The sequence below is a fragment of the Ursus americanus genome, chromosome 20 (genome assembly GCF_024610735.1).
Source record: "Ursus americanus isolate L20-20 chromosome 20, mUrsAme1.1.p, whole genome shotgun sequence".
Classification (NCBI taxonomy): Eukaryota; Metazoa; Chordata; class Mammalia; order Carnivora; family Ursidae; genus Ursus; species Ursus americanus.
Window position 1 is genome coordinate 13,173,196 of NC_142146.1, and position 23,938 is coordinate 13,197,133.

At 46.2% G+C, this 23,938-nt stretch overlaps 1 protein-coding gene across 4 annotated transcripts in view; it reads left to right on the forward strand.

Annotated features, from left to right (window-relative positions):
* The first annotated feature begins 1,814 nt into the window (after positions 1–1,814).
* OSBPL10 (oxysterol binding protein like 10) overlaps positions 1,815–23,938 on the forward strand; it is a 291,431-nt gene continuing 269,307 nt past the window's right edge. Inside the window, exon 1 of one of the 4 annotated variants that reach the window (XM_087870137.1) lies at positions 1,815–2,750. In XM_087870137.1, coding sequence (XP_087726263.1) covers positions 2,470–2,750 — 281 coding nt within the window. In that variant the 5' untranslated portion in view covers positions 1,815–2,469. The remainder of the gene's footprint in view (positions 2,751–23,938) is intronic. The other 3 variants (XM_087870136.1, XM_087870139.1, XM_087870138.1) reach the window with 3 other exon arrangements.

Below are 23,938 nucleotides of genomic sequence, written 5' to 3' on the forward strand. Positions count from 1 at the left end.
CTGCCTTCAGCTCAGGTCGTCGTCTTGGGGTCCTGGGATCAAGCCTGAAGACCGGCTCCCTGCTTAGCGGGGAGTCTGCTTCTTCCTCTCCCTCTGCTCCCCCCGCCCCCGCTTGTGCTCTCTGCTCTCTCTCTTGCGCTCTTTCTCAAATAAATAAATAAAATCTTAGAGAGAACAGAAGCAGGCAGAGCGGCAGGCAGAGGGAGAGAGAGAGAAGCAGCCTTTCCACTGTGCAAGGAGCCCAATGCGGGACTCCATCCTAGGACCCTGGGATCATGACCTGAGCTGAAGGCAGACCCTTAACCGACTGAGCCACTCACGCACCCCTAAATAAATAAAATCTTAAAAAAATATATAGGTGGTTTATAACAAACATTTTGTGCATGTAACATGGTCAACGCTAACTGGCTTTGGCTTTGCTGAGTTCCACACGTCTTCTCACTCCAGGACCCAGACTGAGGGGGATCCTTTATCTGGGACATGCTGATTGCCTGGCAGAAGAAAAACAGAAAGATGGTTGAACCACATGATGGATCTTAAAGCTTATGCTTGGAAGTGGTATATACTACATCTGTTTGTATTCCATTGGCCAAAGCAGCCCCACAGCCAAGCCTGAGGTCAATGAGGAGGGAGGATACTCCCATAGGGAGAGGCGGTAAATATTTTGAACAAATAAACAGTCTCACATAGTTGATCACAGCCGGTAGTACCATTTGGTCCCATTTTGCAGATGAGAAAACTAAGGCTAAAAGAGGTAACTCCATGGAGGTCATAGATTCCAACTCAGCTTGGTCTGGCTTCAATGTCAGTCTTTTTCTATCATCGAATCTCCTTGGGGGATCTTTTCTCTTTTTACACTGTATAGGCACCTGGAATTGTAATTTATTCAGGACACAACCACTTCTAATCAGCCCCAGAAGTTTCTTCATGAAAATTTCTAGAGGTAAACCACCTTTGAAAACTCTCTGGAAGGAAATGAAGCTTCTATAGAAAGGGGTCAAGCTTGGGGAATTGCCCCCATGAGAGCGGACTCTATTCCATTTAGCAATTTTTTTTAACTGTTGAATTATTTATCTGCTTTATGGGTTTGTAGATCCTTTGGGCAGGGATTACCTATCAATCTAGCACCCTTTGTGTGTGCGTGTGTGTGTGTGTGTGTGTGTGTGTGTGTGTGTGTGTTTGTGGTTTCTGAGCTCCTCAAAGCTATTTTTCTAGGTAATTTTAGAAACTTCCAGATTGCACTGGATATTTATACTCACAAAAATTATTAGTGGGGTGGAGAGAGTGCAACTCATCTACTTTTACCAAAGAGCACCAATTTTAGATTTAGAGACCTAGCTGCAGCAGCTCAGTGTATCTTGGGGTGGGGGTGCAAGGAAGAAGCTCCAACAAGCAGAGACTACATACTTCACTGTGATCGCAAATCTCTGTTGATTTCCTTCACCTTTAGCGCACTCTTACCCGTCTTAGGGTCCCCGGCTCCCAGGGGCTTGGTGCTGTATGGTAACACCGCTCGCCAGACCTGACTCGCCAGATTAATGCGTCCACCAGTGTGAGGATTAGGGTGAGGCAAGCGAGGCGCCCACAGCAGTCAATGTAAGCAGGCACTTGCAGGAACCTGAGTTCTCTTGCCCCACTTCAGTCGGGGCCCTGGTGTCCGTGATGCACGTACCGTAACTCGGCAGCGTGAACAAGCCCGGGCGAGCTTACCTGTGAGCAGCGCCTGCCCTCCCTCCACTCCCCTCCCCGACCTGCAGGAGGACCTGGAGGACGTCGCCGCCCTGTTACTTTGCTCGGCCTGTGAGGCTCATTTCCAGGTTGCCGTGTACGTGTGTCTGGCCCAGGCTCGGTGCGGAAGGCAGGGAGAGGGACTGTGCGCGTGTGCCTGTGGCAGGCCGGGCGGCTCCATATCCGGGCGGCCCCGGTGGGTGGGGCCGCCCCTCCCCCCAGGTCCCGAGGTGGGCTGGGGGAGGGGAGCAGCGCGCGGAGATTCCCTCTCGCCCCTCCGGAGCCGAGAGGGGGCGGCAGAAGGAACGCGAGGGTGACAGGGCGTGCCCACCCTGCGGCGGGCCGCCCCGCAGCGCCCCCCGCCCCCGGGCCTGGGCGGCCGCTGGGACTCGAGAGAAGAGGAAGAGGAACCCGAGGAGGGCTCGCCGAACCGGCCACCCGCTCCGAACTTGCCGAGGAAACTAGTGCGGAGGGAGGGGCCGGGGCCGGGGCCGCGGCAGGAGGAGGGGCGCCGCAGCTGCATCCAGCCCCGTTGGCTTCCTTCCCAGCTCTCCTTCGCCTCCTCCTCTTCCTCCTGTATGAGTCAGGCATTTCCCGGGGATTTGGAGCAGCCACGCGCGGCCCGGGCGCCGGGAGCTGTAGCAGCAGCCGCCGCGGCCGCCGCCGCCGCCGCCGCGCCGGGAGCTCCAGCGCCGGGGCCGCTACCGCGGCGGGCACCCGCGTTCCCGGCGCGCACGGACCATGGAGAGGGCGGCCCAAGGCGCAGACGGCGGCGGGGGCAGCAACAGCAGCAGCCGCAGCAGCAGCCGCGCCACCTCGGCGGGCTCCTCGCCCTCCTGCTCCCTGGCCGGCCGGGGGGTCTCCAGCCGGTCGGCGGTAGCCGGGCTCGGCGGCGGGGGCAGCCGCAGCAGCCCGGGCTCGGTGGCCGCTAGTCCGTCCGGAGGAGGCGGCCGCAGGAGGGAGCCGGCGCTCGAGGGCGTGCTCAGCAAATACACCAACCTCCTCCAGGGCTGGCAGAACAGGTAACGCGCCCGCCGCCCGCGCCACCGCGCGCCCCTCCCCGCGCGCCGCTCTCGGTGTCTGTGTGTGTGCGTGCGCGACGGTGCCACCGGCCGAGCGGGTGCTGCCTCCGCGGGGGCCCTGCCTGCGACCCGGCTCCTCTCCAGGTGCGGTGTCCGGGATGGGGCGCGCCGTGACCCCACCCCAGCACCGCACCGCAGTGGCGGGGAGGGGGGCGAGAGCCCCGGTTTTCTTCTGTACCGGCACCTGCGGGGACTGGAGTGGCAGGAGGAGCGCGCTGGTCCCAGGGCCCTCTGCCTGCTAGCGGTCTCCCGCACTCCTGAAGAATGGCTGAGAAAGGGAGGCAGAGGGGGCGTGCTTTGTGCCTGGATGGAAAAGCTTTAATACAGCTGGTCCCGTCAGAACAATTCTCTCGGTAATATAGTTCCTTCACAACTTCAGTGTTTTAAAAACACTTCTACCACCACCACCACCACCACCAAAACCTACCACTTCTCAGCGCCTTCTGGAGCGCGTGCTACCTCCTGCCCCGTTGGTGGCTTGAGACCTCCAATCTCTGCAACAGAAGTTTAGTAGTTGTTGTTGTTGTAAACAACCTCTCCCCTTTGGAAATGGGACAGTTTGCTATTTAAATTGTTGTTATTTTTCCCCCCTTTAGGTGCTTTCTGAAGTTCTTTGCTCACTCACTTTACCCTCACAGTTGGGAAACCTAGTTATGGCCACGTGGAAGGATGGGGCTGTCCGGGGAAGGGGCTCCCAGCACACTTGCATTGGTGGTAATATGTGGGGCACAATAGAGAGGATAGTGAGGAAGACTTGGATGGAATAGAAGTGGTACTGCTATTTACAGTTTTTTTTTTTTTTAACTTTGTTTTTCAAAAGTAAGCCGGAGGGAGATACAAATGCCCACACAAGAAGAATGGGGCTTTTTGGAGAGGCTGTTGATGAGATCTTTTGTCTTGCCCCTAATAGCCCTTGGATCTTAGGACTTGGGGTCTTTAAGGACGCTTGTGAAGTTTGAATCACACCCAGGGAGCTCTTGCTTCTCTCTGCTGGTTACACTAGATGAGTTGGTGCTTTCTCCCTGCAGATGGATTGGAAATGTACAGATTGCTTCCAGCTGAAACTTTGATCAGTTATTTACATGAAACTCAACTAGGAGGAAGATGACTTCCCAAGTATGGAAGCTGAGTTCTTTCTGTGTAGATATTACAGACAGAGAACTTTCTGAGTCACCTGGGTTTCCTCAGAGATCTGCTACTATGTCAGTGGAAGTTACACTATAACTTTTGAATCCTTTTATTTCTCAAAATAGGCCTGGTATCCGCTGTTGCCTCTTCCTTTCCCCCGTCAGTTTTTGAAAGCTGAAAAAGAACAGGTAGAGGGTGTAGGATGAGGGAGAGATGAGATGACGAAATCTGATTTCAGTTCTTGGTAATTGTGCCTTGTTGGTGACAGCATCTGGTTTGTGTGTTGTCCAGTCATTTTTAATGCTGTCTCTCTCTCTCTCTTTTTTTTTTACGAGTAGTTTATGAGGCCAACAGAGATTTTACCGTGGATTACAGTTGTTTCCCTTGGGGACGGTATTTTACCTGCAATGCATATTAAAGGATTTGTTCTTTGCAGTGGATTTAGGAGGAATTGGAGTCACTCATGCTTTTGTATAAATTTAAATCCACTGGGGTATTTAGGTTATGCCAGATTGAGAAGAGACAAAATTGATCATAGTAATAATAGTAATAGTAATAATACTGTCTACGTGATTGCAGGCTACATAGGTGAAATGCACTGCGTATGCCGGTGAGGTCTCATCTTTGTTCAGTTTGTTTACTGTGACCCATAGGCGCCAGTGTTTATTCCTAACCATGGTAGACTCACTATTTTCTCAGTCAACCACTGACTCCAAAAGCATTGTCTCTTTCTAATGGTTAATGTCTCAGTGTCCAGGTCGCTGTTCTCCGCATCCCCGTTCTCTGAGCTGTGGCCGGGGGTCCATTAGTGGTGTGGAGAGGATTTATGATGACTCAGTGATGGCACACTTTCCCTTCTCAAGGGGAGGTCTGGAACAGTGAAAAGGAAAGGAGAAGAGGAGAAAGACAATATATTCACTTGTTCATGAGTTTGTTTATTCAGAGACTATTTATTGAGGACCTACTATGTGCCAGGCACTGTTCTCAGAGCTGGAGCTGTTCCAGTGTGCAAAACACACAGGCATCCTCGGCATGAAGTAGCGGGGGAGATGCAGAATTAAAAAGTAGAAGGAGTCCAGAACTCGCTAGTCTGGGGGAATGCCTTGGTACAAATAGCGGGATGACCTGATTCAAAGTACCTTCACTTTTGGACCTCCTGGCATATTCTTTCGGCAGTACTTTTTAAGTTGCCCGCAGTCAGTGACAAATCTCCAGCCACCAAGTCCTTAGCGTGCGTTTCCAGGCGCCATGCCGTTGAGCGCGCCCTTCACCAGCTCCAGGGTGCGGTACCTCTCCCCCGAGAGCAGTTTTTACTCTGACGTCCTCTTGCATGACCTCGAGTTGCTATATAGCATATATCCTAACAGCATCGTATCCGGCTGCGGTTCACTGGTAGCACACGCGGCCGGCCACCACGCCACGAGGAAGGCAGTTCGGGCCAGAAGATTAACTAGGTGACATAAAGAGTGGCCGCGAGAGGGGAGACTGCCCATTGTGGGACACCCTCAAGCCAGGAGAGTACATCCAGAACACTTGGCTCACACTCATTGGCCGAGGGAGTGTGAAACCATCAGAGCATGGCAACATGTGTATGAAGGAGACTGTATAATTCATCATTACAGCTAAGGAAGACTATTTCGGGGGTGATAGTAGGTGTAGTTCTGTAGGGTGTGGAGGAGTAAATGCATCCCAACAGATGAACAAGACAACCTCGGAAGTGGCAGGTGCTGTGAAGATGAAAAAAATACAGCCGACCCGTTGAACAACTAAGGGGTTCGGGGTACCGACCCCTACACAGTCATACATCTTCATATAATTTTCGACTTCTCCAGAACTTTACTACTAATAGCCTACTGTCAACCAAAAGCCTTACCCCTGACATAAATAGTTGATGGACACGTTTTGTCTGTTATATTACAATAAAGTAAGCTGGAGAAAAGAAAATGTTATTCAGAAAATCATAAGGAAGAGAAAATACACTTAGGGTACTGCTGTATTTATCTAAAAAAAATCTGTGTATACGTGGACCGGCACAATTGCAACCCCTGTTGTTCAAGGGTCAACTCTATTAAAAAACTGATGAGAAATAAGTATTTGTGGAAATAATTTTGTGTGGATCTCGTGTCTTTACTGCTATTCACATTTTCGTCTAGAGGACTAGCTGTTCACTCATCTTTTGGTTTTCATATGGTGTGAACCAGGGGGCGAGTGAACCCCAAGAGCTAGGAGAGGCAGGCCATTGCCAGATCACATGGTGCCTTGGAGGCCAGGGGGAGAATTTAAGGCTGGGTTCTGGTGGTCCAGAAGGGCTTTAGGCAGAGAGGTGACACTGTCTGATGTGTGCTTTAAAAAGTTCATTCTGGGGGCACCTGCATGGCTCAGTCTGTTAACCGTCTGCCTTCGGCTCAGATCGTGATTCCAGGGTCTTGGGATCGAGCCCCGCACCAGGCTCCCTACTTGGCAGGGGCCCTGCTTCTCTCTCTCCCTCTGTCTGCCGCTGCCCCTGCTTGTGCACTCGGTCTCTCTCTAAGAAATGAATAAAATCTTAAAACGTTCACTCTGGGTACTATGTGGAGATGAGATGTTCAAAGGGTCAGTCAGATTGGGAAGCAGAGAGACCAATGAGGAGCTCCTTGTGGGGGTCCAGGCAAGAGATGCTGGGGGCTTGCACCTGGGGGACAGGGGAGGTGGAGAAGAAGTGCAGGTCTGGGGTGGGGAGGATAGAAGTTGCTGGTGGGTTAGATGAGAAGGTGAGAGAAAGAGAGGGGCCAAGGAGAACTTTTGAGTTTGCAGCCCTGAGAGACTTGGGACGTTGAGGTGTCCTTTATAGAGATGAGGGTCATGGGGGGCATGTTTGTGGGGAGGAATGAGGGACAACCAGGAGTTCCCTTCGGGCTATGTTCAGTTTGAGATATCTATACCTAGTGAAAAACTGGCTATATGAACTCTTATTTGCTCTAAGGCTAATTTTTTTTAAAAGATTTTTTAAATTTGTCAGAGAGAGAGAGAGAGAGAGACAGAGCACAGGCAGAGGAAGAAGCAGGCTCCCTGCTGACCAAGGAGCCCGATGTGCAGCTGGATCCCAGGACCCCGGGATCATGACGGGAGCTGAAGGCAGACGCTTAACTGACTGAGCCACCCAGGCGTTCCCCTAAGGCTAATTTTAATCTCCAACCCAAATGGAACTATTGTGGGATTGCTCATAACATCAAGTGTTTGAGAAAATAATTTCTAATTGGATCTAGGAAGTGGTATTTAAATATTTGAGGGTCTTCACTGCCGTTCAGTTTTTATTATCTAGAGAAAAGAAGACATTGCAAATATGTAACCCACCTCCAATTATGTGCGTGTGTGTGTGTGTGTGTGTGTGCGTGTGTGTGTGTGTGTGCGTGTGTGTGATTGGTGGCGTTGTAAGAACTTTGTAAAGTATTAAAAGGCAAGGAGTGCCCTGGGTGACTCAGTTGGTTAAGCATCTGACTCTTGATTTCGGCTCAGGTCATCATCTCAGGGTCATGAGATCGAGCCCCACATCGTCTGCACGCTCACCAGGGAGTCTGAGGTGCTCTCTCCCCCTCCCCCGCTTATATGCATACTCTCTCTCTAAAATACATAAACAAATCTTAAAAAAAAAATGAAAAGACACATCTTGAAGAGAATAAGTAAGATAAGCATCAGCAAAAGTACACCTCAGGCCAGGAGTGGACATTTATTTAACATAAGAGGAGTGTGGACTCGGGGCCAAACCCCGACATCAATATTTAGTACACGCGTCACCTTGGGCCAGTTCCTTAATTGCTCTGGGCTTCCGTTTTCTCATCTGTTAAATGGAGAAAAGATGTGACCCTTCTCATTAGTTCAGTGTGAAGATTACAGGAGGACACCGGGCTATAAGTGGCTGAGAACAGAGCATAGCAAGATCTGGAGAACTGAAGGCTATTATTGGATCTTCAGTTTGTCCCTCTTAAATGGATCCTTTCTGGTCCATAAAGTGCTTGGTTTATTTTCTGAATGCTGTGGTTACCTGGGACTCCATTAACATAATTATCCCAGAGTTCTTTGGCGAGGATAGGAGGATTTGGTTTTGAAGGGATCATTTTAAAACTTGGAACCCAGCAAACATTTGCATCTACGCGGCCAGTGACTTACTCCCCTCCTCCAGCCTCAGATCCCTGTCTCCCTTCCCTGCTCTATTTTCCCCCATAACCACCACCATCTGACACGCTCCGTATTTACTCTGGTCTCTGCACGAGATGTAAGCTCCCTGAGGTCAGAGAGTAATTTGTCTGTCTTATTCACTGCTATATCCCCAGTGTCTAGGACGGAGTCTGGCAAATAATAAGGGTTCAGAAGATACTATCGAATAACTAAGAGACTGAATGAATGACGGAGAAGAAGTTACACCAGGGTTTACTTGTGTTTTGGCCAGTGTCAGCTACTATGACTGTAATTCTTGGTTCTCGGCCTCCTTTTGTAGCCTTGTCACTGAGTTCCTAGGTCTGTCATTTGCCCTGCTCTCTGCCAACCTCAGTCTTTGTCTTCCGGGTCAGCAAGTCTGACTTATCTTGTGACATGCCCACCCTCACTAAGGGCCCAGCACTGCCCACCTAATGTGGGCCTTTAGTGGCCGGATACCCAGGGCCTCCTCTGCATCACTGACGTGCTTTGAGAATGCAGTGTTTAGCCTCTGGTCATGATTTTCCAGGGTTTTGGGGCTACTTGGCTCCTTTAGAAAAGTCGGGAAGAGGGCATATGTTAACTTTTAAAAACCACACTGAATTAAAATGAATGCTTTTTGAGTACTCTGCAAATTTTAGAGGCAGTTGGGGATACCAGGGTTGACAATCACGGCTCTGGGTTTTATGTTCTTGCCCACGTGTACTTCGAAAGTATTCACACATCTTGCTGTCTGGCTTGCCAGACTGTTGTGAGTCTGCATACTCAAATCCTTTAGGGACACTGGATTACTTCACGGACAGTGATAATAAAGGGGTGGTTGCCTAGGTTACAAAACAGCATATAATATGATTTATTCACTTATGGTTCACAATATTTATTGAGCACCTGCCTGAGTTAACCAGTCCCTGCGGGATGTGCTCTTCCCCTCCCTTTGCAAAACGTATGCGTATTTGAGCATACCATTGGTTACCATGGTTTTCCTTTGTTGGTGGGATGGTGGGTGATATTATTTCTCCTCTTTTCTTTTTTCCATTATTTTTTTTTCCTGAGGTGAACTTGCATCCATTTCTGCTGTCCGAAAGTTATAGAGAGAGAAAAAAAAAAAGCTTTTCACATATCTCTGAATAACTAGTTTTTGAGAGTAAATTTGAAGTCGAACATACGTTCAGAAAAGTACACAACTCGTAAGTGTACATAGTTCCATGAACTTTAATCAATGGAACACACTCAGATCCAGAACCAGCAGCCAGCCCCCTCCCCCACCCTTTACAGTCATTTCCCCTCGCAGGGCTTCCGCTGTTGACTTTCAGCCCCTTGCACGAGCTAGGTCTCTTTTTGAATTTCATATCGTAAAGTGTGTGATCTTCTGTGCCGGGCGTCTAGCTCTTGTCATTATGTTTGCGAGCCCCATCCACGTCGCTGTGTATAACTAGTCTGTGTCGCCTGCTGTTTGGAATTCCCCTGTGTGGATATAGGAAACTCACTGACATTCATCACAGATTGGCATTGGAGCTCTTCCCAGGTTTCGGTCCTCAGGAAAACGCTGCCACGTGTTTTGGAGAACATAGGTATGCATGTCTCTAGGTGTATACCTAGGAGTGAGATCTTGGGTGACGGTGTTGGCAAATGGCCAGCTAATTAGAGGCCGCCAGAGAGTTTTACCAAGTGGTAGTGTCTGTTAATATTCCCCCCAGACGTGCGTGACGGTTCTAGGGGCTCCACAGCCTCATCTACACTGGATGGTGTCTGTTCTTGTTGCAGCTGGTCTGATAGGTGTACGGTGACACCTGATTATGGTTTTAATTCCTTGATGACTAATGAAGTTTAGCGTCTTTTTGTTTGCCGGCTGGCCATTTGGGTTTCACATTATGTTAGGTGCTGTTTAAGCCCTTGATCATTTGTATACTGGGGTATTTGCCTTTTTCATATTGACTTGGGCAAGTTCTTTATATATTGTGGATACGAGTTTGTTGATGGGAATATGTGCACATGCACACGGGCACTGCATACATAGAGAGAGCAGATATCTTCGCTTGTGGTTTGCCAAGTCATCTCTTTAACCAGTGTCTTGATAAATACACATTTTAAATTTTAATATGGTCACATTTAAAATTTTTTTTCCTGGGGCGCCTGGGTGGCTCAGTCAGTGAAGCGTCTGCCTCCGGCTTGAGTCCTGCGTGATGTCAGGGTCCTGGGATCGAGACCCGCTTCAGGCTCCCTGCTCAGCAGGGAGTCTGCCTCTCCCTCTCTCTTTGCCCCTTCCCCCTCACTTGTGCACACAGTCTCTCTCTCTCTCAAATAAATAAATAAAATCTTAAAAAAAATAAATTTTTTTTCCTTTTATGATTAATTCTTTTTGAGTCCTGTTTAGGAAATCTTTGCCTACCCCACATTCATGAGGCTGTTCTCTGACGTTTTCTTTCAAGAAAAAAAAAAAACCTTTTATTAATTTGAATATTTCTTGGAAGTTTGAATTGATATTGGAGGGATGTGGACAGCTGGCAAAAACAATACTGGATTTATGGCTCCCAGTCTCAATTAGTTTCGCACGGCTGTTGTAACATGACAACAAACATGGAGGCTCCCACCAATAGACGTTTACTTTCTCACTGTTCTGGAGGCCAGAGGTCTGAAGTTAGTTCCACTGGGCCAAAATCAAGGTCTTGGCAGGCCCACGCCTTCACTGGATACGCTAAGGGAAAATGACTTTCTTGCTTCCTCCAGCTTCTGGTGGCTGCCGGCTTTCCTTGGCTCGTAAGGCCTCACTCCAGCTTCTGCCTCTTTCTTCGTGTTGCCCTCTCCTCTGTGTGTGTCAAGTCTCCCTCTTCCTTGCCCTTAGAAGGACTCCTGTGATTGCCTTCAGGGCTCACCCTGACCATCCAGGATCCTCTCCCCATCTTAAAATCCTTGGTTGAATCATAGGTGCCCTAAGCGCTGTCGGGTAACGTTCGCAGGTTCCGGGGATGAGGACGCGGACACCGTGGGGTAGGGTATGGCACTCACAGCCTCCACAGAGTCTCGGTTCTAAAGCTCTCTGTCTCCCTTCCCCACCCTGCACCGGTTGCCATGGTGACAGCCTTCTCTGTCCTGAAAGGGTTGCTGTCAAGGCTCTAAGTGGGCTGGTCAGGAAGGGTTGCTGGATTCATCCATCTCTGTCTACGAGACAGACCCCTTGGGCAAATGCAAGGTAGGCATTGTTGTGAGGGAAATTCTTTCTAATGCCAGGGAGCAAACCTAGTTTGCTTTCATGGGCAAATCAGACTTTCTTCGGGCTTTCTGTAAATACCATTGAGCAATCACTTTGGAAGTAAGGATACATGTAATAATCCGTGTTTTCCATTTTGTCATCTGAGTGACTCATTAGCCTGAGGACTTTTTTTTTTAAAGGTATAATTAAATACAATAAAATGCACAGGTCTCAGGTGTTCTGTCTGATGAATTTTGACAATTGTCTGCACCATGTAACCGCTGCTTCAGAAAGGACAGAACATTCTCTGATCCAACACCCCCCCCCCCATTTCCTTGTGCTCCTTGCCAGTCAGTTCTCCTTGCCCTGCAATCTGTTTCTGATTTTTATCACCATGAATTTTGGGTTCTGTTCTTGGGTTTCATGTGGATGGACCCATATAGGATATCCTTTTCAGTCTGGTTTATTTCGGTCAGCCTGATGTTCTGAGATTTATCCATGTTGCTGCATCCATCAGTAGATTATGGTTTGGTTGTTGTCATTGTTGAGTAATTACGTTCTGTGGAATGTGTAGCACATTCCAGCGTGTGTTAGGTGTTTATGCCGCAGTTTATCCATTCACTCGTAGGTGGACATTTGGGTTGTTTTCAGTTTTTCGCTATTATCAATAAAACTGCTGTTTGTGTATAAGTCTTCGTGTGGGCACATGCTTTTATTTCTCTTGGGTCAATTTCCTAGGGATGGGAATTGCAGGGTCACAGGATAGGAACATGGAGAGACTCCCAAAGTGTTTTCCAGAGTGGCTGAACCATTTCCCACTCCACCAGCACAGTATGAGTGAGCGGGTTGCTCCCCATCCCGGCCGACTTCCGAGGGGGCAGTCTGTAGGAGCACAGGGTGATGAAGTGGTTAGACCTCCTTGCCATGCCAGCTTAGCCTCTTCTTTGCGAGGTGACCTTGGGCAAGTCACTTAACTCTTCGGGCCCTGGTTTGCTCATCTCTACAATGAGAGTAACCTTGTCGTGTCTTTGTGGGGCTGCTACGGGCGGCAGGTGTAACGCAGTCTGTGCTCAGCAGAAGTCTGTCTCCTGGGAGTCTTACCTTTTAGACCAATGGGTAACTTTGTGGAACCGAGGGGACAAGTTGGTGGTTGTTTTAGACCCCACCTTAGCAAATAGGCAGGTATTTCTAAGCCTTTTCTCCTCTGCACGGGAACCTAGGTGACCAATTATTTGATTTGCCTCGTGGATAACTGTCTCCCTTTGCTGCTGAGCCTGGGGTTCCTCAGAGTCTGCTCTAGTGGACAGTTGTTTGAAAACCCTGGGAAAAAGAAGAGATGTAGCCTTTGTGTCCCGAAAGGAGGTTTGAAATGATTGTGCCGGAAATGTGGGAGGCTTTCTGCTGCTCTGCCTGGCTCCTGCCTGATGGGATTTGGGGCCCGGCCAAGACAGAATTAAAAAGAAAACCATCCAGAATGTGCTTTTTGATAACCCAGACTGGATCGAATCTGGTCACAGCCCAGAAAGAGAGTGCTTTATTTGTGCCTCGTGCAATGACATCAATAATTATGATAAAATTAGGAAACATTATAACACAGTGCTGTGGCAGGCCTATTCTTTGAAGGTCACAGAAGGCATTTGAGCCATGAATAACTTTTTCATGTTTTTGCTGTAGTTTTTGGAGGGCTATTTATGTTTTTATGTGGTTAGGTCTCTTTCTATAAATATTTTGACGAAAATATAACAAGTTGAAAGGCAACCAACATCAGTTTTTAACGACGCTTTTCCAGCACATGTTAAGTGTTTATCTGCAAAGCCAGGTATGTGATCAGTGACCTCTGAGCAGAGGAGGGGTGTGGGACGGGACCCCCGAGGAAGCGGTAGGATTCACGTTCCCCCACGTGCGGGTAGACCTGGGGTTCCGCCTGAGCCACTTGTTCAGGGGAGTCGAATGGGTTTGGTGATGGAGACGAGTGACCGTCAGTCGGTCTGCCGTGGTCAGCCCGTCCGAGGCATGGTGGGCTGCTAACCGCACAACGAAAACCACTGCCGCAGTTTTCCCTGGCCTTTTGGTTGTGAAGTAGAATCTGGACAGAATTGGGAAACTTTCCAAGTCCTGAGTAGGCAGGCAGCCCCCAGATACACTCCTCTTTGCTTGTAATTAGGTCTGCTGGAATGTTCCTACCCTACCTATTTGTGGGGCACCTTTTGTGGGTATGCCAAATGCCAGGCGAGACGCTGAGGACGCAGGAATAAGAAGCACAGGCCGTATCTTGAGGAGCTGACAGCCTAAAAAGGGGGTGGGCGAACTCTTCCTTAGAGGGCCAGGTAGTTAATATTTCAGGCTTCCTGGGCTGTCTGGTCTCCATGGCAACTGTGCAACGCTGCCATGGTAAACACGTGGGTGCGTCTGTGTTCCAACAAAACTTTATTTACAAAAACAGGTGGTGGGCTGGGGTTAGCCTGTGGGCTGGAGTTTGACCATCCCTGCTCTGAAATGACACCCAGATCCCTTAAGCAAGTGGTGGAGGCAGCCTAGAGTGGTAAATACGGATTCTGTGGTCTGAAAGCCTGGGGCTTTGAATCCTGCCTCAGCTCTTTACTACCTGCTTGGATTTGCACAGGCTGTAACGACCTCTCCGTGCCTCTGTTTCTTTATCTGTGAAATGGGGGGGATATAGTGTCTGTGCCCTAGCATCGTTGCGATCGACTGAGAAGCTACGTGTGAAAGGATTAGGACAGCGACTGGCACTCATTAGATGCCAGCTGCTGTTACCATATGGGTGGTCAGTCTCCCATAAGGGAAACACCTGGCAGTGAGAACATCAGCTCCACCTGGGATGGATGGGAGCGTGGTGGGGGGGGCGGCAGGTGAGCAAGACCTAGGATGTCGAGGAGAGGGGTTCATCACGCAGACAGGAGCCAGGGGAAGGCTTCCGTGGGGGATGGCTTTGTGAGAACAAAGGTTTGGAAGCAGGAAGGAGGAGATAGGATTGTGTGGCTGCAGTGCGAGTTGTAGGTGGGATGGGGCCAGAGGCGAGGCTGTAGAAGCCTCTGTGTGAAGGACCTCTTTCGTGGCCAAGACCACAGGTCAGAAGCTGTCAGTGTTACTAGAAAGGGAAGGAATACATTTGTGGGTGCAGGAAGCATCAGATTTTACATCTGTTATGCAGTTGAATCCTTCAAATGAGATGGGGTATTGCAGATCCGTCCATGCTCTCCTTCTATAGTCACGGAACCCCAGGTTCTAGCTAGATACATATTTGCACCCTTCATTTCCCTCACAGCTAGGGATGGCCATGTGATTATATTCTAGACATAAGCAGAGTTCTCACAAAGTAGTCTTCTGGAACCATCTTTGTACCCTTCTTTCTTTTTCCTTTGCTCTTGGAAGGTAGACCTATGGCTGCAACTGGAATATAGACATGGTGGTTGGAATTCTGGCAACCATCTTGAGGCGTGAGGTGACTGAGATGAAAGCCATCAAGACAGAAGAGACTTGGCCTCTGACGATTCTGTTGATCAGAGCCACCTCACAAACCTTGGGCCGCCAACCTCTGGAATTTTCCACAATAGGGAGAATAACCATTTTTTAAAAGCCACGATTCACAGCCAGAGCTAAGCCTAACTGATGCAGGTAGAATCTCTATTCTCCAGATGAAGACTGAGGCATATAATGACGTAAGTTGTACAGCCACTAAGTCGTGGAGCCACAGTGTGTCTGACTCCAAAGTGTATTTTCTTTCCACATCTCTGAAAGGAACTTGGAGATCTTCAGCGCCCTCATTTCATCGATGAGATCATGGAGGGCTTTGCCTCAGGGTAGACCTATACCGGCTCATTTCACTGCGAGATAATCATTATTCTGTCTTATCCCTCACCCTTGCTCTCCTGCTGTGGCCTTCCCGAAGAAGGGGCCTCGTGTTTTAATTAGTGGTTTCATTTCCCTCCCGCGGGCAGAATGCCTTTCTGGGACTGGTTGATGTCTGGTGGTCTTTTTCCTGGTCAGAAAGCATCACTGCCTTCACATTTCTCCTTAGTAATGACTTCGTTGGCTCGTCCTGTCCTTTCTTCACCTGGGCTTTTAGGGCTGGTGGAGGGGGCTCCTCGGCCCTTTGACTTTGTGTAACACCCGGCACATGAATCTTGATTTACACAGAAGCCTCCCAGTTCATTAAGGTCGGAATGCGGACTTTGGCCGAAAGGGGTCACATGTTTTGAACACACTTTGCTTTTCAGATTCCTGGGTATCTGGGTCCCACCCTATTACTAATACCTTAAAAATGGGCCTCCCGACCCCCTTGGCTAACCACAGAGCGCAGAACTTTTCTGAGTGCATGTTCCAGCTGACTCATTCCGTGGCTCGGTCCCCAAAAAGTTGAACAGGGCAAAAGCCAGTTTGTGCTCGTAAGCACTGTGGAGAGAGCCCTGTTGCACATTTATTATATAGCAGTTCACATTTATGTCGCTCTTTGGACTAGCAAAATTCTTCGTGGTAATTTCTATTAGCCTGGCTGGCGTTCGCTTCTTTATGAGAAGTCTGCCGTTGCTATGTTGGCCTAAAGTGTGTTTTAACCCTCCTGGAGTCACTTCGTAAATTCAGGGTTTCCTGTAACTGAAGTTTTTCTGTCAAACATCCATTTTCACGATTCCTTCGGAGTCCGCTGAAACTCAGGAAAATAGTGTGAAATAATGGCCCAAACTCCACAGTGTTTCCTCACGCTTGAATAAGAAGATAGGCCATTTTTATGGGGTAGACATAAAGATACTTCAGAAAATCTTCGTATTGAAGAAAGAGGAGATCAAGTTGAAGTCTGGATAGTGTTTTTGAACAAGAGCAAAGCGTGACCTTGCTTGGAGGAGGCCAAGTTGTAGTTATTCATATCATGGAATTGTCCGAATTTCTGTTTATCTCAACACTTGTTTCCTTTTCCTTTCTAGCATTGGAGCACTTATTGGTATTTTTAGTGTTTTTGTTTTGTTTGTTTCCGTCTTCATTTTTGCTTTGTTTTTGAGTTCGAAACTATAAAGTCCCTTCATGACATACAAAGCGTACATTTTGTACCAATTAAATAGAAGTCGTGATCTGATATTTTCTTTTCCTACAAATGATAATATTAGGCAATTGGAAAATGTGTATGATGTCTGTAGGTAATAGTACTGTATCCTTGTAAATTATTTGATTTCAGTATTGGTACACGGAAGTTCTTAGGGGCAAAGGGGCATTATGTTGGCAGCTTACTCTCAAGAAACGTGTACACGTATATATAGAGAAAATGATAAAACAGCCGTAGTAAAAGGTTAATAGTTCTTTAGTGATAAATAATTCTCTGTACTACTCTTGTAACTTTTCTATATATTGGAAATTACATGAAGAAGTTAACAAAAATTCCTTTAGTCTATTTAAAAAAAAGGCTCTGGGGCCTGAAGTATATACTTCCTGGCTGCATGTAGCGTATCTCTAATGGTTAATAGGGCTAATGAATCCAGCCTGCCTTAATGCTAGTCTTCTAAAGCGGCCGCTGGGGCACCTACTCTGTAAGGGTTGTTTGAGACAAGTCTAGAAGATGCTCCGGGTACGGTAAAAATGATTCTTAGGCTACTCAGTGCGATGAGGCTGACTGAATTTGTTGGTGTCTGTGAGCAGGTGTCCATTAAACTAGGTAAAGCTGGCATATTTGCAAGCTTACCAAAAGACGATGAAAGCAGAAGCATGGGAGATTTGTGTTTTGATCCCTTCCCTGTTTCGTGGTCTTATCTCATCTGAATGTCAACCAGTTTTGTCATCTGTCAACCTGATGAAGTGGGAAACATAGTGCTTGTTCCTCTTTATTCCAATATCGGAAAATGAGAATGAATTACCATTTGTATGCATTTTTAAACCTGCAACTTTTTCTGTAGTTTTTTTATGTAGAATTGTGGTGACGCTTGTTTTAAAATTGCCTGTAAAGCCTTTGTTGAACACAGAGGACGCGGTGTCTTGGGGAGTTTTGTGCGGTGACGGGCCAGTTTCTGCGAGCAGCCTCTGTGTGCCGTTGGTGGCCCCACGGCTGAAGACTTTGGGACTGGAAGTCAGTTCAAGTCTTTCCTCAGGGTCAATCTGGGAGACGTTTGTAGTTAAATGGTTATTCAGTTGCCTCTTGGAGTCCAAGGTTCACGGGGTGCTCTTCTGATGGAGGAGGTCTGCCTTGTCAGTGTTTTGCTCTCTCTTTTTAAAATATCGGGGCCCCCTCTGTCACTTCTCTGTGCTCTGGTAGATCAGATGGGTGCTCTCCAGGGAGCCCCAGCAGCGTGAGCTTTCCCACTGGCCAGGCGGGGTGGTGGCAATGTGCTTCCTGGGAGGCACTGCAGATGGGCTGCTCGGAAAGGACCAGATGTCCTTTTCTTGTTATATAGTCACAGCAGTGGCAAGAACTTCTAAACCTGACCCCGATAACCTTTTCATTCTAGCCTCTCTGAATTGCAATAAGAGAAAGCAAAGAGCAAAACAAGGAAAACTCAGGCTTTCTGAGGGTTGGGAAGGCCATGCAATTGGCCAAGTTGATGGGGTTTTATTCCCACTTCCATTCCTGGTTGGGCTAACTCTGCCACCCACGATCACTGCCTGGTAAGACGGTGTGCTGAGGACGGCAAAGGGTCTTGCCCTCATCAGTGAGCGGAGAAGGAAGGAGCCACCAGTTCCTTGGACACACCAGTAAACCTCTCGAAGCCTAATTTCTTCATTTGTAAGATTAGGCTACGGAGAATACCTACCTTGTAGGGTCGCTGTGGGGGTTAAGTTAAATGAGTTAATATTTGTCAAGTGCAAGGGCCAGTGTGTGGCACATAGTAAGCACTATGCAAATTTTAAGAAATGAAATAAAAATGGAGCAGCATGAGCTCTCTGCATTCCTACCCAGAGCCGGAAGGAGTTTCCGTGCCCTGGCTTTGGATGTGCACGGTTAATTTGACTTGTCTTCTCTCATCTCACAGAGCACGTTATGTATGCCACAGAAGCGCAGCTCGCCTCTTCACGATGTGTGTCGTGAAATGTGGTTTTCTTGCTTATTAAAAAAATAGATATTTTCTCCCATTTCATAGGTTGCCTTTCCTCTGTGTTGATTGTGTCCTTTGACGCACAAAATTTTTAAAATTTGCAGTAGTCCCATTCATCTATTTTTGCTTTTGTTGCCTGTGCTTCTGGTGTGATATCCAAGAAATCACTGCCAAGTCCAAGGTCAGGAAGTTTTCTCCTGTGTTTTCTTCTAGGCGTGTTACTGTTTTATGTCTTAGTCCATTTTGTCCATGGTGTAAGTTAAGGGCCCAACTTCATTCTTGTGCATGTGGACACCCAGTTTTCCCAACACCATTTTCCTTTTCCTGTTGGTATTTTTGGCGTTCTTGTCAAAGATCATTCGACCATCCATGCAAACTGTACAACACATGGGCTCTCTATTCTGTTTCATTGGTCTACTTGTCTGTCTCTATGCTAGCGCCATATTGTTTTGATTACTGTAGCTTTGTTTTGAATGTTTTTTTTTTTTTTTAAGATTTTATTTATTTGAGAGAGAGAGCGAGAGAGAGTGAGCATGAGCAGGAAGGAAGGGCAGAGGAGAGGGGAAGCAGACTCCCTGCCTAGCAGGGAGCGTGATGCAGGACTTAATCCCAGGACCCTGCGATCATGACCTGAGCCGAAGGCAGGTGCACAATCAACTGAGCCACCCAGGCGCCCCTTGAGTATGTTTTGAATTCAGGAAGTGTGAGTTCTTCAAATTTGCTCTTCTATTTCAAAATTGTTTTGGCTCTTCAGGGTCCTTTGGGATTCCCTATGAATTTGGGATGAATTTTTCTATTTCTGCAAAAAAATGCCACTGGGAATTTGATAGGGATTGACTCTGTAGATCGCTCTGGGAAGGACATCTTAACAATATTAAGTCTTCTGATCCAAAGACACTTGGAATGGCTTCCCATTTCTTTGTGTCTTCAATTTCTTTCAGAAATTATAGTTTTTAGTGTACAAGTCTTTGGTTCTTTGGTTAAGTTTATTTCTAAGTATTTTATTCTTTTTGATGCTATTATAAAGAATAGTTTCTTTTTTAAGAAAATTATTATTTAAGTATGTGTGATATACAATGTTGTATTAGTTTCAGGTGCACAACATGGTGATTCAACACTTCTAAACATTATACAAAGCTCACCACAGTAAGTGTAGTCACCATCTGTCACCATACAACGTTATTACAGTATTATTGGGTATATTCCTTATGCTGTACTTTTCGTCTCCATGACTGACTTACTGGGAGTTTGTACCTCCTGATCCCCATCATCTGTTTCACCCACCCCCCTGCCCACCTCCCCTCTGGCAACCACAGTTTGTTCTCTCTATATATGAGTTTCTACTTATTTATTTATTTTTTTACAGATTTTATTTACTTATTTGACAGAGAGAGAGACAGCCAGCAAGAGAGGGAACACAAGCAGGGGGAGTGGGAGAGGAAGAAGCAGGCTCGTAGAGGAAGAGCCTGATGTGGGACTCCATCCCACAACGCCGGGATCATGCCCTGAGCCGAAGGCAGACGCTTAACCGCTGTGCCACCCAGGCGCCCCTCTACTTATTTTTTGTTTATTCATTTGTTTTTTTTTTGGATTCCACATATAAATGAAGTCATATGATATTTGTCTTTCTCTGTCAGATTTACTTCACTTAGCATAGTACCCTCTGGAACCATCTGTGTTGTTGCAAATGGGAAGATCTCCTTTTTTATGGTTGAGTAATATTCCTGTGTGTGTGTGTGTGTGTGTGTGTGTGTGTGCGCACACGTGCGCACATGTACCACATCTTCTTTATCTATCCATCTATTGATGGACGGTAACTTTGCTTCCATATCAAATAATGCTGCAATGAACATAGGCGTGCATATATCTTTCCAAATTAGTGTTTTTGTTTTTTTGGTAAATACCCAGTGAAACTACTGAATCGTATAGTGTCTCTAGTTTTAGTTTCTTAGGAAACCTCCATACTGTTTTCCACAGTGATTGCACCAGTATAAAAATTCCCACCAACAGTGCACAAGGGTCCCCTTTTCTCTACATCATCTCCAACACTTGTTATTTTTTGTCTTTTTGATACTAGCCATTTCGACTCGTGTGAGGTGACATTTCCTTTTGGTTTTGATTTGCATATTCCTGATGATGAGTGATGTTGAGCATCTTTTCATGTGTCTGTTGGCCATCTGGATGTCTTCTTTGGAGAAATGTCTGTTCAGGTTTTCTGCCCATTTTTGAATCAAATTATTTGGGTCTTTTTTTTTTTTTTTGGTGTCAGGTTATGTAAGTTCTTTAGGTATTTTTGTATATTAACCCTTTATCAGATACGTCATTTGTAAATATCTTCCATTCACTGGTTGCTTTTTTTACCTTGTTGATGGTGCCCTTTGCTGTGCAAAAGCTTTTTATTTTGGTGTAGTCCCAGTAGTTTATTTTTGCTTTTGTTTCTCTTGCCTGAGGAGACATATCCATAAATATGTTGCTAAGGCTAATGTCCAAGAGATTACTGCCTATATTTTGAAAAAATTTTTAAATATTTTATTTATTTATTTGAGAGAGACAGTGAGAGAAAGAGAGAGAGAGCGTGCATAAGCTGGGAGAGAGGCAGAGGGAGAGGGAGAAGCAAGCTTCCCCCTGAGCAACTCAATCCCAGGACCCTGGGATCATGACCTGAGCCGAAGGCAGATGCTTAACTGGCTGAGCCACCCAGGTGCCCCGTGGAATTGTTTTCTTAATTTCCTTTTGCAATTGTTCATTTCTAGTGTGTATAGAAATAAAACCGATTTTTGTGTGTTGATTTTGTATCCTGCAACTTTGCTAAATTCATTTACTCGTTCTAACAAATGTTTTCGCGTGGGATATTTAGGGGTTTCTATACATACGAACATGCCATTTGCAAACAGGTACTTGTACTTCTCCCTTTCAATGTGGATCTGTTTTATTTCTTTTTCTAGTGTGATTGCTCTGGCTGGGACTTCTAATACTCTGCTGAATAAAAAGCGAGAGTGGGCACGCTTGCCTTCCTCCTGACCCGAAAAGGCAAGGTTTCAGCCTTTCACCATGGGATAGGATGGTAGCTGTGGGCTTGACATAAATGACCTTTATGATGCTACGGAGCTTCCTTCTAGTTCTAGTTTGTCAAGTGTTTTATTATACAAGGCTCTGCTGTTTGTTTTTATAAATAAGGTGTTACTGAAACACCCTCGTGCCTGTTTGCTTACATATTGTCTATGTCTGCTCTCACTGGACAATGACAAAGTTGAGTGTGGAGACAGGGACTTTGTGGCCAGCAGAGACTAAAGTGTTTACTATGTGGCCCTTTACTGAGCCCTGCTTTCAACTAGGACTGCGGTAGCTTACACGGACTGATTTTTGAATTTTGAAACAGCCTTGCTATCCTGGGATAAACCTTACTTGGTTATGGCATATTCTTCTTCTTTTTTTAATGTGGCTGGGTTCAATCTTCTAATATTTTGTTAAGGATTTTTGCATCTATGTTTATGAGAGTTATCTGTTTGTAGTTTTCTTATACTGTCTTTGTCTGGTTTTGGTATCAGGGTAGTGCTGGCCTTAGAATGAGGTGGACAGTGTCCCTCCTGTTATATTTTATGGAAGGAATTGTGTAGAGTTGGTGTTATTTCTTCTATAAATATTTGGTAGAAATCACCAGGGAAACCATCTGGTCTGGAGCTTTCTTTTTGGAAAGGTTTGTAACTACAAAGTCAACTTCTTTATACCCAGCTGATCTGTTGCATCTTGGGCGTGTTTCGGTAATTCATGCTCTTTTGAGGAATTGGTCCATTTCTTATAAATTGTCAAATTTATAGTTGAGCTGCTCTACATATTCCCTTATTACCCTTTTAATATATTTGAGGCCTCTAATGATATTCCCTCTTTCTTCTTCTGATATTGGTAGTATGTATCTTCTTTCTTTTCGTCTTTGTTTGTCTTACCAAGAGGTTTATCGATTTATTGATCTTACTAAGAACGAGCTTTTTTGTTTCATTGATGGTGTTTATTATTTTTTATTTTTAAATATTTTATTTTATTATTTATTTATTTTAAAAAAGATTTATTAATTTACTTATTTGAGAGAGAGAAAGTGTGAGGTGGGGGAGGCGCAGAGGGAAAGGTAGAAGAGAGAATGTCAGGCAGACTCCCCGCTGAGCACAGAGCCGAGTGCAGGTTAGATCTCATGCCCCCGAGATCATGACCTGAGCCGAAATCAAGAGCTGGTCACTTAACTGACTGAACCACCCAGGTGCCTCTAAAGATTTTATTTTTAAGTAATCTCTACGCCCAGTGTGGGGCTTGAACCCAAAACCACAAGATAAAGAATCATATTCTCCACTGACTGAGCCAGCCAGGTGTCCCTATTTTTTTTCAATGTAATTGATGTTTTTTTTTAAGATTTTATTTATTTATTTAAGAGAGAGAGCATGCGCAAGCATGCTGGCTGGGGGAGGAACAGAGGGAGAGGGACAAGCGGACTCCGTGCTGAGTTGGAGCCTGATGTGGGGCTCGATCCCATGACCCTGACATCATGACCTGAGCTGAAATCAAGAGTCCAGTGCTTCACTGACTAAGCCACCCAGGTGCCCCTCAATGTAATTGATTTCTGCTCTAATATTTTTTATTCTTCTGTTTTTTATATTTTGTTTCTCCTTTTCCTACTTTTTTTTTAAGGCCGAAGCTTAAATTATTGTTATTTTTTTTTATAATGTAAATATTACATTATAATGTAAACATATAGAATGCTATAGATTTCCCTCTAACCACTGCTTTCGTTGCCCTCACAAAGTTTGATATATTCATTTTTCATTTTGGTTCAAAATATTTTCTTTATTTCCAATGGCTCTTTCTTTTTGAGTCATGAATTATTTAGAAGTATGTTAATTTCCAAGTGTTTGAAGATTTTTCTGTTATCTTTCAGTTACTCCTTTCTCTTGTGGTCAGAGAACATATTTTCTATTATTTCATTTCTTTTAATTTTGTTACAGGTTGTTTTATGACTTACATTCCATGTATACATGGAGAGAAATATGTATTCTGTTGTCATTGGGGGAATTGTTTTCAAAATGTCAGTTAGATCCAGTTTGTTGACGTTCCGTTCTTCTATGTCCTGACTGATTTTTTAAAAAAATTTATTTTATGATTTTGGAGCTGTGGTCGAGAAAGAAAGCACAGCCCCTGCTCACAGTAAGTCGTATGTATTCAGGTTTTCCCCTTTCCCGCACTGCCCTATTTTTATATTTAATGTTCCTGTGGAAGGAACTGTTAGACAATCCAAGCTCATCTCCCTTTTTCTGAGAGCGATTTACCTGTATCCCTTAAGACTTCCACTCTAGATTTGAATATGCAGAATCTTCCATAATATTCTGAGCTTATTGTGTGGCCAGGGTGGACCCTAGCTAGACTAAGTCTGTAGAAGGGCCAGCTAGAGGTTTTGGGTCTTTGTTTAGACCTGACCCCCCTGAGGAGCCTGAGCTGAACTGGGGTCTGATCTCTTTTCACGCAGGTAACACCTTGCTCTTTGTTCTTCTTACGCCCAGCCCAGGCTGTGAGCGATTTTACACCATGCATTCTCAATGGGGCAGTAAAAATTGGTTCCC